The 13645-nt window shown below is 37.9% G+C and overlaps 1 protein-coding gene across 4 annotated transcripts in view; it reads right to left on the bottom strand.

Annotated features, from left to right (window-relative positions):
• IQGAP2 (IQ motif containing GTPase activating protein 2) overlaps positions 1-13645 on the bottom strand; it is a 124403-nt gene that overhangs the window by 1315 nt on the left and 109443 nt on the right. For all 4 annotated transcript variants that reach the window (XM_014888344.2, XM_014888504.2, XM_014888672.2 and 1 more), the window contains 11 exons: positions 13114-13254; positions 12668-12752; positions 10989-11221; positions 9150-9282; positions 7676-7778; positions 6648-6789; positions 4852-4939; positions 3741-3953; positions 2730-2890; positions 1029-1172; positions 55-163 (listed from right to left, as the gene is read on the bottom strand). In XM_014888344.2, the coding sequence (XP_014743830.2) occupies positions 55-163; positions 1029-1172; positions 2730-2890; positions 3741-3953; positions 4852-4939; positions 6648-6789; positions 7676-7778; positions 9150-9282; positions 10989-11221; positions 12668-12752; positions 13114-13254 (1552 nt within the window). The remainder of the gene's footprint in view (positions 1-54; positions 164-1028; positions 1173-2729; positions 2891-3740; positions 3954-4851; positions 4940-6647; positions 6790-7675; positions 7779-9149; positions 9283-10988; positions 11222-12667; positions 12753-13113; positions 13255-13645) is intronic.

Below are 13645 nucleotides of genomic sequence, written 5' to 3'. Positions count from 1 at the left end.
TGTAGTTACAGGAAATGCAACAGCAGCTATGTAGCAAAGTAACAAAATTCAAACCTGGAAATGGAGCTGCACTTTTTCCATCTCAACGCCTAAAAATTTTGCTTTGATTTCGAAGTCACCCACTTCTTCTCCAGGTGTGATATCAAACATCACGTTCTTAAACCTTGAAACAAGAAAAGTAATTGAATGCATAGGCTGTGCCATTTCATATAATCAAGACAGTTTTGGGGAAAAAGCCTGCAGAACACAGAAGAATTTTGACCACAAGCAGTGTTGCTGGAGTCAAAAGAATCACTCCATCCCTCCCTGCACTGCTCTCCATGCAGTGTCTTCTTAGAGACTTTTTGGTAGTATGAAATACAGAATTTGGAACCCTTTTATATTGGAGAAACAACCCCCCAAAAAAACCCAACCCAAAAAAACCAACCGAAAAAACAAACAAACAAACAAAAAAAACCCCCATGTACCAACCGAAACCGAACCAATAAACAAAAAACAAAACAAAACAGAAAAACCAACCAAAAAAAAAACCAGAAAAAACTTTTCCATGCAGAAGAGAGATGGGAAGGTGAAAAGAATGGAAGACTTTCACTACCACATCCTCAAAATGGAAGAGTACAAAAGGGATGTTAAATCACCATATCCATTCATCCTGCCATAGTGACGAAGAGCAGAAGACCTGGGGTTTACTAAGTTATTTGAAAGTGACTGGTCAATATATGAAAAAAAATTGCTACAACTGCTTATAAAGGTGGTCATTAATAGTGAGTCTACTGCCAAACTTGTACTTGTCCACGTAAGATGATGCTAGGGCTGGCTTGTGAAAATATTTTCCCAAGGTAATCATAGAGCAAAGTACAAAGTAAAAAATTAATTATGACAATTAGACTGTAGCATCCTTCTGAATGCAGAAGTCTGAGGTAATTTTAGCTGTGGCACAGGAAATTAAGGTTTATTTTATCAAAAGCCAGGCCCCTTTAGAAATTGTTGATTAGCAGATGCTCAGAATTGTTTTGTACTGCACTTACTGATTGGTTTGTAGATCTTCAATTTCTAGGATGACACCTTTTTCATGAAGTCTTGCAGCTGTGTACTTTAGTGAGGTCTGTTTCAGCTTTTTGCTTCCCTTCACCTCCTCTTTTCCATCTAATTTAATTGACCTCCGTGAATTTCTGGAAAGAGAACAAGAAAATTGGCTTTTGGTGTATTTGTCACATCCTTAATACTTCAGCCACTCTTCTAGCCATATTTAACTTTCTTGCACTCTTTCTTGAACTTCTCTAAAAAAACAAAATTAACATCCCAAAAAAATCAAGAAAATAAAACATCCCAAAAAGGAGTTAGAGGAATTTTCAGCATGCATTGAATCACCTATATATCTTGCCAATGATTTTGAATCATCTTTTAGCACGTCTTTCAAATCTCTTGTGAAATGCAACTCTAATCCTAAGGAGTCCACAATCCTTAGTTTAAAATAGCAATTTGTAAACTTAAGGTGACTGTTGGGGGTTGAATTGTTCCCTTTTCTTTCTGTGGAATTTTTCCCATTGTTACCCTAAGTATTTGTGGCTACACCTTAGTAGCAACAGTTTTCTCTCACAGGGGGTGGGGATAGGGGGAGACCAGAAAAGGAAAGGTGGGACGGGGCCTGGGCTCTCTCTCGCTCTCTCGCTTTGCTCATGGAGTGGAAGGAGAACAGCCCGTGCTCCGATCCGGCATCTTCCCCGCCATCCTAGAGCCGGGAGCCACGTTCCCTGCCACCGAACACCGATCTGCTCCTCTCCCACTTCATCCTCCTGCCTCCGGACACTCTGCCGAGCACCACGACCGACACCGTGAGGGGGGAGCGGCTCCTCCATCCCTCTCCCCCCTGGGCGCTGCCGCCATCACCCAGCGCCTTCAGCTGCGCGGGCCCTGCCCTGCCCCCAGCACCGGGAACTGAGCGCAGGGAGAGAGGCCTTGGCCAAAGGGACTGGAACTGAGCTGCACTGCTCTGCTCTGTTGTCAGTTTTTATAGCTGGTGTTGTTTCTGCTGTGTGCCTTGTTAGATATCAGTAAAGAACTGCTATTCCTATCCCCATATCTCCTGCCTGAAAGCCTCTGATTTGAAACTTTAATAATTAGAAGGGAAGGGGTTGCACTCTGCATCTCAGGAAAGGGGTTCTCGCCTTTCCTTAGCAAATATCTGTCTTTCAAACCGAGACAGTGACATAAATGGAAAATACTCTGTAATTAGAGTTAATCTTTGGATCAATGAAGCGTACACTAGGAAAACTCCTATTCATGTCAATAAAATGTTTTCATTTCAACACCTTGGTGGCATTGATGGGGGATTGCTTTCAAGTAACTGCATTATACCTGAAAGGTAAAATTATTTGGGCATTTATTTACCCCATTTCCATTCTAAAGACAGACCCCACACCTTTAAAAGAAGGAAGAAACCAATAATTACTTCCCAAAGCTTCATGGCCTCTAAGCATGCAAATGGATCTGCAAAGTAGCACCAATTAAATATACTGAAAACATCTATACATCTCAGACATTTTAAAAGGCGCTCTTAAATAAATACAAGACTTTAATTTCCAGATGCAGTTTACAACTCTCATGGACCTTTTGTAGATTGTCAATCTGTTGGAAGCAAAACTTTAAACTACAGATTAACACCTCCTCTCCCTCTTGATTAAACACACTAAAAGACACATTAGAAAAGAAAGGAAGACTCAACTCACTTTCTTGTTAAGTTGTCCAAGCAAGTTTTTATATAGGTGTTGTAATAATTAATTTGTTCCTCATAAAATGCTGTCTTGGAGTTAAGTGCATTCAAAGTCTGCTGGAGTTTCACCAATTCAGCTTTTCGATGATGTCTGTATCTTCTTTGATTCCGGATATCCTAAATGAATTTATTAATGTAGTTGTTTTACTAATTTTAAATTTTAAAAAAGCCTCAGTTCATTACCGTTCCAGTTTATAATTACAAAATCTGACTTAATTACTGAGAGAAAGCACAAAACTATCATGTTAGTTCTTACTAAGAACAGTACCAGTAGGGAGTTCTACAGTTTGTTTACACGGCAGTCACATTGCTACTCATATATACAAGTGGTGTTGAACTTTTCTGTGCTCTACAGGCCTAGCAGACCCAGAACTCATAAGGAAGATGTCATTGTTGTGCTAAAGAAAGTTCAATATACTAAGATTCTTATGGACAGTATGCATTGTGGATGTGGAATAGGATTTGTTGAGAACAGTCCCCGTGTTTTATCAGCATCAGGATGGGCACTGCATTGGCCCACTGTTCTTCTTGCTTCCTGCCCAACCACAGCAGATTGGTGTTCATACCAATCCAATAATACTTCATGGGGATTTAAAACCTCACCAAGTTTGAAACCTTACCAAAGCCGTTTTTAATGGAAACACCCCTGAGCAATTCTAATTACTGTTAAAATATACAAAGTTACATTGAAACATTATAGGGGAGGAGATATCAGTAGCAAATTCAGTATCAGATTTGGATTACAAAGGTTGCAGTTGTATGTCATTCAGTTCAGACAGGTGTGCAGGAGTGTACTGTCTTTCACTTATTTTGTCTGGAAACAAAAACAGTTTGCTCCTTATGCAGATACTTCACTAGTTTAGGGTAGCATTCCCTGAAACAGATGTATTTTACTTCTCTAATTGGAATGGATTCAGGCTAGACGCTAAACAACATCTGTACATATATAGGGAAACATTCCGTTTACCTTAGCAATCTCATTTATAATTTCTTGGTATTTAGTTGCTGAAGACACTAGTCCTGCTTGTTCCAATGTCCGGAGATTTCTCTGAATTTTCCTTTTCTTTTGTTCTATTGGTAGCTGCCCATCTTCAAAAATAGACTGACTGTGCTTCATTTTCTCTGGAGTTTTGGAATCTAAGATGGCACGTTTTTCTACAAGTTTCAAGTTCTCAGATTCCTGGTGGAAAAAAAAATCCAGAACAGTTATTTTCCAGATCTTGGTAACAGTTAAGTGTTCGAGTACATTGAATTCTGAAAGGAGATTATCAAGAATCAGACTGCAGACTTTACGTCCGATTACCACTTGGTCTCAAAGTACCCCATTTACTGTACCTTTGGACATATCTTAAGTACATAGTGACAACACCTAGACATGCATTTGAATTAATCAAAATGTTTAATTCTGCCAAACTCAATGACTTCACCAAGTTGTGGGAAGACTGTCCAGATCTCACAGGTGTTTCCTACCTATGCACACACTGAGGTTAACTAAAATCTGCATGTTAGTTAAATGCAGTTTTGTGTGTCAGTGTCTACAGGAAAGACTTCTGCTGTGAACTCTTCCCACTTGATTCCCGTACTCAGGGACCTACTGCTATCCTTAGATTTGCTTGTATATATTAAGCAAATAAACTAAAAGGTCAGGGAACATGAGTTACAATACTGACTTTAATTGGGGGGGGGGGGGCGGGTAAAGACAGAGGAGAAAGATTCACTTCAGGCTATTTGATTGAGTTATATAGGAGAGAAAAACCATGTTTACAAAAAACGTAAAGGAAAAAATATTCTAGTCACATTGTAATGACTCAAATACAGCAAGAAAAATATTCTAGTGTAGTCTAGTTCACAGCAAGACATATTTTGTTTCTCTTTGAAACTGTTTCCAATTATAGAGTTAAAAAAACCCCTATACAAGTCTCATATTTTGAAGACTCTAAATCTGAATAGTCTAAAACCATCAATAAACAATTTCATTGTTATAATGTGATGGAGTAAACTGCCAGAGATCTGTGAAGGCTTTCAAATAGCTAAAATAAAACACTTCATTTCCTATTCAGGCACAGTGTAACTCTTACCTGTTGTGCAGTGGCTGGCGTTTCTAATATTTCTAAGAGCGTATCCCCTGGTTGTGTTCTTATCACATCCACAATGAGTCTTTTGGTCCTTTTGAAAAGGATATATGGATATTACAAAACAGTTATCACTAATGACTTGTACATGTCATTTCTTCAACCACAGAAATAGCAAACTCTCCCTTTATTATGGGTTCTTGGTAAAATATGCTTTCTAGCTTTTTATGTTTCACAGCTTCCCTTAATAGTATTGAGTATCTGGTTTCTACACAATCTGAATAGAGAAATACATGTAAGTTTCCCTCCATTTATTTTATAAAACAGATAACCAACTATCACAGTGAAATAGTTACTGTTAATAAAAATACAGGCAACAACTCACATGTGGGTTTTAATTGTGAACATGACAAAACAGCAGAGAGAAATACAATGTTTGAAAAGCCTGAGCTATTCATCATTCCATTAGGGGTCATATTTACTGAATAAAGTGGAAATGCACTCAGAACTGCTGAACTTTTAAGGAATTTTACATTTGATGCAGTGCATTTATGCAAACCACTTAAAGACAGATATTTCTCTAGTGACAACAGACGAGACGCAATTCCTTGCTAAAAAGGGAAGCTGCTACACCCTGATATGTTAACCAGTTCTTTTCTTGGTAAGAATTTATCTCATTCCTGCTGCCTATTTGTACATAATACTTCCAAGAATATCCTGCTACAGAATTCTATTAACTTAGAGGACAGAATTACTGAAATAGCTCATTATTCTTAACAATTAACAGAAAATTAAAGATGCAGCTTAAATTTCCAAGGCAAATGTCTAAATACAGTCAAAATTTCTGTGACAAAACCTAATGGTTTAAAGTGATAGTCTACCTAGGTACAGCTGCTTCTTCAGAAGTAAAACTTCACATCATCAAACAACTCCAGAATACTTATTTCTGATTAAAAAAACCCCAAACAGCTTAATAGATCAGATTTTAACTACAGCCCATGTCTGCCCTCCTAGTTATTGCCCACCTACTTATTGGTGCTACCTTTCCCTTTAATGTGAACTTCTGCCTTCACACATGTGGAGTACGTATAAGCACACTAATAGAGGAGAGGAGCATCCTCTCCTCCTTACTCAGGTGGTACTAGGATCTTGAGTAGGCCAATCCCTTTTCTGGATAGCTTGAAATAACTTCAAAAGATGGGTGACAATAATGTGGAACTAAGTGCTGTTATAAAATTAATATTTACTATAAAGTAGCCTTGTATTCCAGAGTATCTCTGTAGTCATTTTTTAATTTGTTCACCACACAGAATAAACATAATTTTCTTTCCTGAATAAAAGCATGCAGCATGCACTATTCCTGCCGAAGTAACAGTTGCATTCTTTTCAAATGGCTAATGACAGTATATCAGGGAAGTGTTTATATTTGAAGAGGAGGAAAGGACATGGTAATACTGTCTGACCCTTGTAAGTCTAGAGTGCTTTTCATCTCTGCTTTCCCAAGGCTGTGGCATTTTAAAACAGAGTGCTTTTACAGCCTCATGAAAAAGCACTTCCTAGGTTAGATAATGATGCAGTCATGCTCCAAAACACAGATGGCAATATGTTTATTTTTCTGGAAAAACTGACAGTTCTTCTGATTTTTTGAAAAGTTTGAGTGGCACTGAATACAAACTGGCTTTTGAAAACTGAATGCACTCAGCACCTCAGAAATGCACTTAAGCAGGGCAAATGCTTAAAAAGCAATGTTTAAAAACAAACAAACAGCATTGCTGGGATCTGAATGTTTGAGCAAAACTTACTTTATCATCAGACTTTTGAGATCCTGATCTTCACCTTCTCGTAACTCATATTTGCTTGTTAGAGACAGTGAAATCTCTGTTTTTGCAAGTTGATTCAGTGTGCTTTCCCTGTTGGGGTCATTGGGATCAACAGCTCCTTCCCCTAAAAGGAAACATATTTTACTCCAAGTTTTCCAGTTTTCCCATGATCCAGTATATGAAGCAAACAAGTACCTAGGTGCATTATTGTAGGTAATCAGAAATATTAAGCTTATTATATAGCACCTCTATTCCTTCCACTTAGAAGCAGTCTTTTTTTGGACATTGAGTAATCAAAACCATAACTTAGCTATTTATAAGCCTACAATATTTTGGAAATTACACCAATCTTTGCTTTTCAGGCTCCTGATATGCAAAAGACTTTCAATGTCATCTTCTCAAAGAATAATACCAACTATATAACATCCTTTATCCTAACATGCAGTGATAATGAAGAAACAGAAGAGTAGCAGCTATGTTGACAGGCTTTTCACTTGAATGTTGGTGTTATCCATGACTCCTAGCTACTTTCTAAACAGTTTTCTACAACAAATGCAAATTAAGTATCAGTCACATGCATTACTCTCGAATAAATTTGCATTATTTTTAAAAAGTGATTTTTATTTGGCTAATTAAGTATCAAAAGAAAAAATGGCTGGTTTTAGAATTCTCTATATACTTCTTCAAAGTTTCGACCCAACACTAGCAAATCTTAAGATTGGGTTGTTAAAAAAAATAACCCACTTGTTTCCTATCTGCACAACTGGATCATTCGAAATATTACTGATGTTTGGATACTGAATCACACATTAATTTTTAGAGTGAGTATTGCAGCTAGAAAAAGGTTCAATTTTAAGGTGCAATGTTACAATAAGTGTTTGGGAAAGAATTCTGTATTAAACAGAGAAGCAGGAGGTATTGCTCTGAGAGACACAAGAGTATTTAAGTCAAGCCTCTGTTTATTTCTGCCCCTAGAATGAAGTTACCCGTAAAGATAAAAAACAGCATACCAAGGAAAGATTCTATATCAGGAACAGGTCCCAGACCTTCCAGCAATTCATTCAGCAGGTCATTAGTCTCAGGGGCAATGGCATCCTGGTGTTCCAAAAGCAGCTATAAACAAATGTGAATGAAATCATTATCCAAAAGCTTTCCTGATATCATTATACTTGAAAATAAATCTGGAAACTAAATGTTGAAAAACGCAGACCTAGCACGATCAAGAATATGGAGAACCTTCCCAAGGCCAGGAAGCACCCTGGATTCTGGGCTAGAGTTGAGAGTTGCCCATGCTGTAAAACAGCTTGTCTTGCTCCTCCAGCAATTGTCTCTGTGGTGCTAAATATCATGGCTGAGGAGAAGATTTGCAATTAGGACTAACAAAGTCCTGATCATCACAGAATAATCCCAAATAGAGCATTTTGGTGCTGCATCCTTGACACACAAAGGAATAAAGACAGTGTTGGTGATCCATAAAATTTTCTGTATATCCATTCCAGTAGCTTACAACAACATCAGTGATACTTTTCAGAGAGGACTATATTTTCTATGTGAGGAACCAGCTCTGCAGCACCCACTGCACCTAATAGACATGTTATGTCAGTCATTAGACTCATTAAAAGGAGTATTTGATCAGGATTAATGTTCACATATAACTTCTGGTCATTACAGGCATAGGTTTATCACTTCAAAAATTAAAAGAACAGGCACAAGGACAAAACAGAAGTTTTGTTTTTAGCAGATTTAGTTCACTTGAATAAAACCGACTTATAGCGTGGCCTACTGTGAATTCTACCTTTTCCATAGTGTATCTGGCAGTATTTGAGATTCTTTGTGGTGTTTGTGGGCTTTCTTTTGATGGGGGAATGTGGTTGTGGGGTTTTTTCTTGATTTGGGTGGGGAGGACACACAGGGGACATTGCAAGACAAGAAACAGGTAGTAATATCCCTGTTCTAGAAGGAACTTGTGGTAAACATTTAACCTACACCCTATTAAGTCATACTTCAGACTGCAGTTATTCTATTCTTTACCCACAGTAAGAACAGGCACGATACCACAGCATCAGTTTTTCTAAATCAGACGTTTGCATCTGCTTCCAAGAAGTCATGTGACAGAATGCCAGAGCCACAATATACAATTTCTGTTTCCAAAGGCTCTCCTTCAAATTGCTTTCACTTTCTTACCCAGAACAGAAAATTGTTTTAAAGTTAGAACTGTCACATGAGACTAGAACATAATTGTTCTTTCCCCTCATCAGAAAATATTACATACTAATTATTCAAGATGATCCTTTTGCAAGAAAGCAGCATTTGCATTTTGCCTAGGAAAAAAAATCTAATACTCGGCTTTAGAACATTTCAGAGATGAAGAAATTACTTCAAAAGTAAGAATGAAAACTAAGCTTTCCCCAGAGAGTGTTAGATGTAAATATGTGATAATTTGTTTGCTATAGTCCGTTGAGTGGTCTGTTTTCATTGACTTACTGAATGGGTATTGATAATTTCTTCAATGGAGATATATATGACAGGCTTGCTAAGGGTCACCATATCAGAGTATTCATCAATATTGAACTTCTCCTCCGGTTCAGGAACATCACATGCTGCTTGAAAAAAATTCCTAAGAGAAAATGAGAAAGGCTTCAATAATTGTCCCTTAAAAATTCACTTTATTTCGCCTGTATAAAAAAGCCACAGTCAAGTCTTTGACATGCATTATGTTTCTCTTATAACCTGCAATCTACCTCAATGTTTCAAGGAGCCTCTTGAAGTCACCATGCCAATAGGAATGAAGTGCTCTCTTTCCTGGGTAGCTGGTGGAAGGCTGTTTTAAAAGGGTTGGGTTTTTCCCCTCTCCTTATTAAACAAGGAGTTAAAACTTCGTAAATTTTAAGAACTTAGAGAAATATCTATTTAACGCCCTGAAAGTTTTAAAAAGATTTCTCTTTTATTTTATGAAGGCACTTTGCAGTATGAGGCGTCCTGAGAAGGAATTGATTGAAATGGATATACAAAATTTCCATTTGTCCCACAAATGTTTACATTGCTGTCAGGTAGAAAATGAGCTGCTCAAAATGAGAGAAAAATGTAGTATTACTTATAAATATAAGAATCCTGAGAGGTAAAAATGAAGAATGTGGTTGAAGTGTTGGTGAAGTCCAAAAAATAACGGCCAGTAGGGTATGCAATAAAACAGCAGGAAAACTTTCATTTTAATTTGCTACCAAAAGGTAGCAAACTTCTAAATATTGCTACATGAGGAGTTGTGGAGGCAGATGACCTCAAAGACTTAGGAAGGGCGTGGACAAATTTCTGCACAAGTTGATAAACGCCAAGTAAAAGATCTAGGCAGGCTTAATAGCTCTTAGCATATGATTTTAGCATATGCATTTTAGCATATTTAGCTTTTTAGCAATGTTAGCATAGCTAACATTGCTAATATTGTTCCAAAGGGGAACAGGCAGCTAAAGGCAGCCACCATTGCCATCTAAGAAGTGCTTAGTTGAAGTACAGAGCACAGGCATACAGACATTTAAATCAGGTTAATTAGGAGAGGATTTTTCCTTTTGTAGTAATCAAGGTCTGACTAAGGTAGCACTCTTCTATTAGCATTTGTTATTCTAGCTATAACACTTTCTGCCTTATAGCTTCTTCATGGTTCTGTTATGTCCTGAATAATTTATTGAAATTACTAAATTGAATGATCTCTCTGTCCATGGTTGACATCTCTTAAGGAAACCCATTATATGAATATAGTGCATTGGCTTTGATGAAGGGCAGACACTAAAGACAGAAATTCTGAGCGCAAGTTTGTTGCAAAACCCAGCAATACCACAAAGTGATATTAATCGCCCTCCAAAATGGGCAATAACCCCAAAGAACTTGTGTCCCAGAATGTAGGAAAACATGCAGTTTCCCATGACTGCAAGATAAAAGAATAATATCTACAGAATCTGTCGGCAAAGATGACAGAATAAAAACAAACCCTGCAACTTTTTCCTGACAAATATTTTTTCCTTCCTCAGACAAAATGTTCAAAGCAGACACTGATTCTGCTGGATAATGAGTTACCTCAGCCTGTTCTCAGTCTGTGCTTGCAGTAAGGAACTGCAACCAAGACAGCAGAGATGATCTCAAATTAATGCACAAGCTAAAATACAACCTGTTACTCCTGCTCCAGTTTCCTTGTCAGTGAGCATTTCTCTTTGCCATCAATTAACATTTTTAACCATGAACAGGAAGTTCCTATCAACAAGGAGTCCACCTTCCTTACTCATCCTAGAGGAAAGCTCTTACTCTGTAGGTGTGTGTGAGGGCTCTGCATACCTGAACTTCTGGTAGGTCTGTGAGAGGTAAGTGTTCATAGATGACAGATGCTCGCTTTCTCCTTCAAAGAGTTTGTTAGAAGCAGCATGCTGGAGGACTTTTGCCACACAGCCTAGGTTCCTCCTCTGGTCAGGGTGTATCTGGCCCCCAGCTGTTATATCAATTATATCAAAGCCATCAGGAGCAACTATGGCAGGGTTCATGTAGCGATAGTACAGAAGGTTGCCAACAATCTAAGGAAACAGAAAAAAGTTAGGCGATCTTCTCTCTGTGTACAATAATGACACCTTACAAAACATGACCAATCGTTTGTACTTCTAAATTAAACTATAGGAACTGGTGCTAGAAGAATCCTTAAGACACACATTACCTGTGGAGTTAAGTGGAAGAACCTGTGATCTTTTACATGATACTCCTGCAACACCTCTGTGAACATCAATGAGGGACTTTTACAACCACATCTCAATTTGATACTGGCTGTAGTTCAGCTAATGCAAGGCATGGATTTAAATATAGACACAACTCTTCTAAATTTTGCAAGGTTCTGCTCCCAAGGCTCATTATCCAAAGTGCTGCAGATACTGGCAGCATTTAATGTACTTGTTGATAAGGGGACCCATTATTCCTCAAAGACACTGGACTGCAATGCAGTCCTAGAATTGTAGAGAACAGATTTCCCAAATTGCAGTTTCTGTAACAGTAGCTTTTGAAGCTGGCAACTGCAAAGAATTCCTGGTCTCAGAATCAGGCAGGACTTTGCTTTCTGCAATTTGCTTTAGCATGTGTGTATGTGTATGCACCTGTAGAACTTCCAACTTACACATTTAAAGGCTTTCAAGTGGGTACTCCATTTGCTATCTAAGTTTTTTAATGTGTTGAGCAATTTTTTAATCCATATTGCTGGAGTGATGGACAGTGAAGAATAATAGGGAAGTTCTGTTAAAATGAAAACCTTGTACTTTTAGAACCATGTAGTTAAACACCAATAAAAGGGTCTTTATTGAAGTGCAAAATAGTCCTAATTTGACAGGGTTGTCAGTCTCTCAGCTGTTTGGAAGGCTTATAGAGCAATTCCACTAAGTCCTCTGAAGAGACACCATGGCTGTGGTAGGGTAACAACAGCAACTGTGCCAGTACCATACGTATCACTCACACTTTATTTTTCAGTTGGTACAAATTCCCTTTCTACAACTTTTACAAGCATCTTAAGTGTAATGTGATGCAAGTGTAGTATAATCTACTCGAACTTTTCTTTTAGAGACCTTCCTGATTGGATTTAAGTTACAATTTCTTAACACATTAACAACTTTAGATAGGGGGGGGAAATGGAAAAGCACTACAGTGTTCTCAATGAAAGGACTGGTGATGACAAGGACCTTACTACCAACCCAAGTTCCAGGATGATTAAGATAAACTCTAACCTTTTAAGTACAGTTGCTATCCAAAACAGGTTGAGTACCCTCTTCCCTAAGAATTGCTGAGCACCCAGATTAACATACCTAGATTGTGGCAACAGAATTCCCTTCTCCTCTTCCTCAGCCCCTTTGAAACTCAGTAAGAAATACCAAATTCCTTCAATAAATGCTGCTTTCCCAGTTCCATAGAATATTTAGTGTTAATAAAAATCCACTTTGGCATTAAAGCAACAAGCTGTTTGCAATTTGCCCTAAGAAGTCTACCTTTAATAGTTCATCTTCTGTTGCATCCGGGAATTTCTCATGGAGTGAGCTCTTCAGAACTTTGGCTATGTATCTCATTCCATAACTATATGTAGAACAGATAAAAAGGCAAAATATTGGAAAAGGCTTGGATGAAAAGACTTAAATGAAAACACAAACCAATCATTCTAGTCAGCTTAAGTTACTGGCTTTTTGCGCACTCCCTTGAAACATAAGAACAAGTTGATAGCGGAAAAAAACAAAATGTTTCAAGTACAGGGAGAGGTTTGCTGGGCTGCTAAAGCAGGGCAGAGGCAGAGAAAGCACTCCCTCTGCTGGGCAACTTTTTTGAGAGGCAGTATACAAGCCTTTGAAAGCATGGAAAGGATTATAAAGGGTCTCCACCACAGAGGTTCAAGTGAACTATACATGAACTGCCACTTGGAGGGTCCCAACTGAGCACTTACGGCATCATATTGAGAGAAGAAAATATGGATGTGAGAACTTTGTCAGTTACTGCACGCAAACTCTGAATAGATGATTCCAGTTTATTCACCACTTCTGTGTGTGTCAATGCTTGTTCTGTGGTCACATCGTATGGCAGTTTGCTACAAAGCAAAAACAAACATTAAACCAGGTAAATACATTTGAGAATAAAATATTTTTTTTCTTCATAAGGGCCATCAGTGATCAAAAGTCTGAAAAATACAACTGAAGCTGGGTTTTGTTACTAAAAGTCTAAATGCTTTGGCTTCCTCTTTTTGGAGGTAAGTAATTTGCTTAGTTGGAGGTGCACATGTTATCATGTACCTTCCCTTAATAACAAAAACAGAATAAAAATATAAAGCATGCATCTCCACATCCCCATCCCAGCATAGCTCATCAAAAGCCTGGGACACTACTGACATGCTGTTAGTAAAAAACTTGAGAAAAGGACTAAGTTTCATGGCATAATCTATTATACTTATAAAGATTATGTAATTGACTTTGAAAGGTCAT

The sequence above is a fragment of the Sturnus vulgaris genome, chromosome Z, assembly GCF_052056855.1.
Source record: "Sturnus vulgaris isolate bStuVul1 chromosome Z, bStuVul1.hap1, whole genome shotgun sequence".
NCBI lineage: Eukaryota > Metazoa > Chordata > Aves > Passeriformes > Sturnidae > Sturnus > Sturnus vulgaris.
This window is presented reverse-complemented; position numbering and strand designations above follow the sequence as displayed.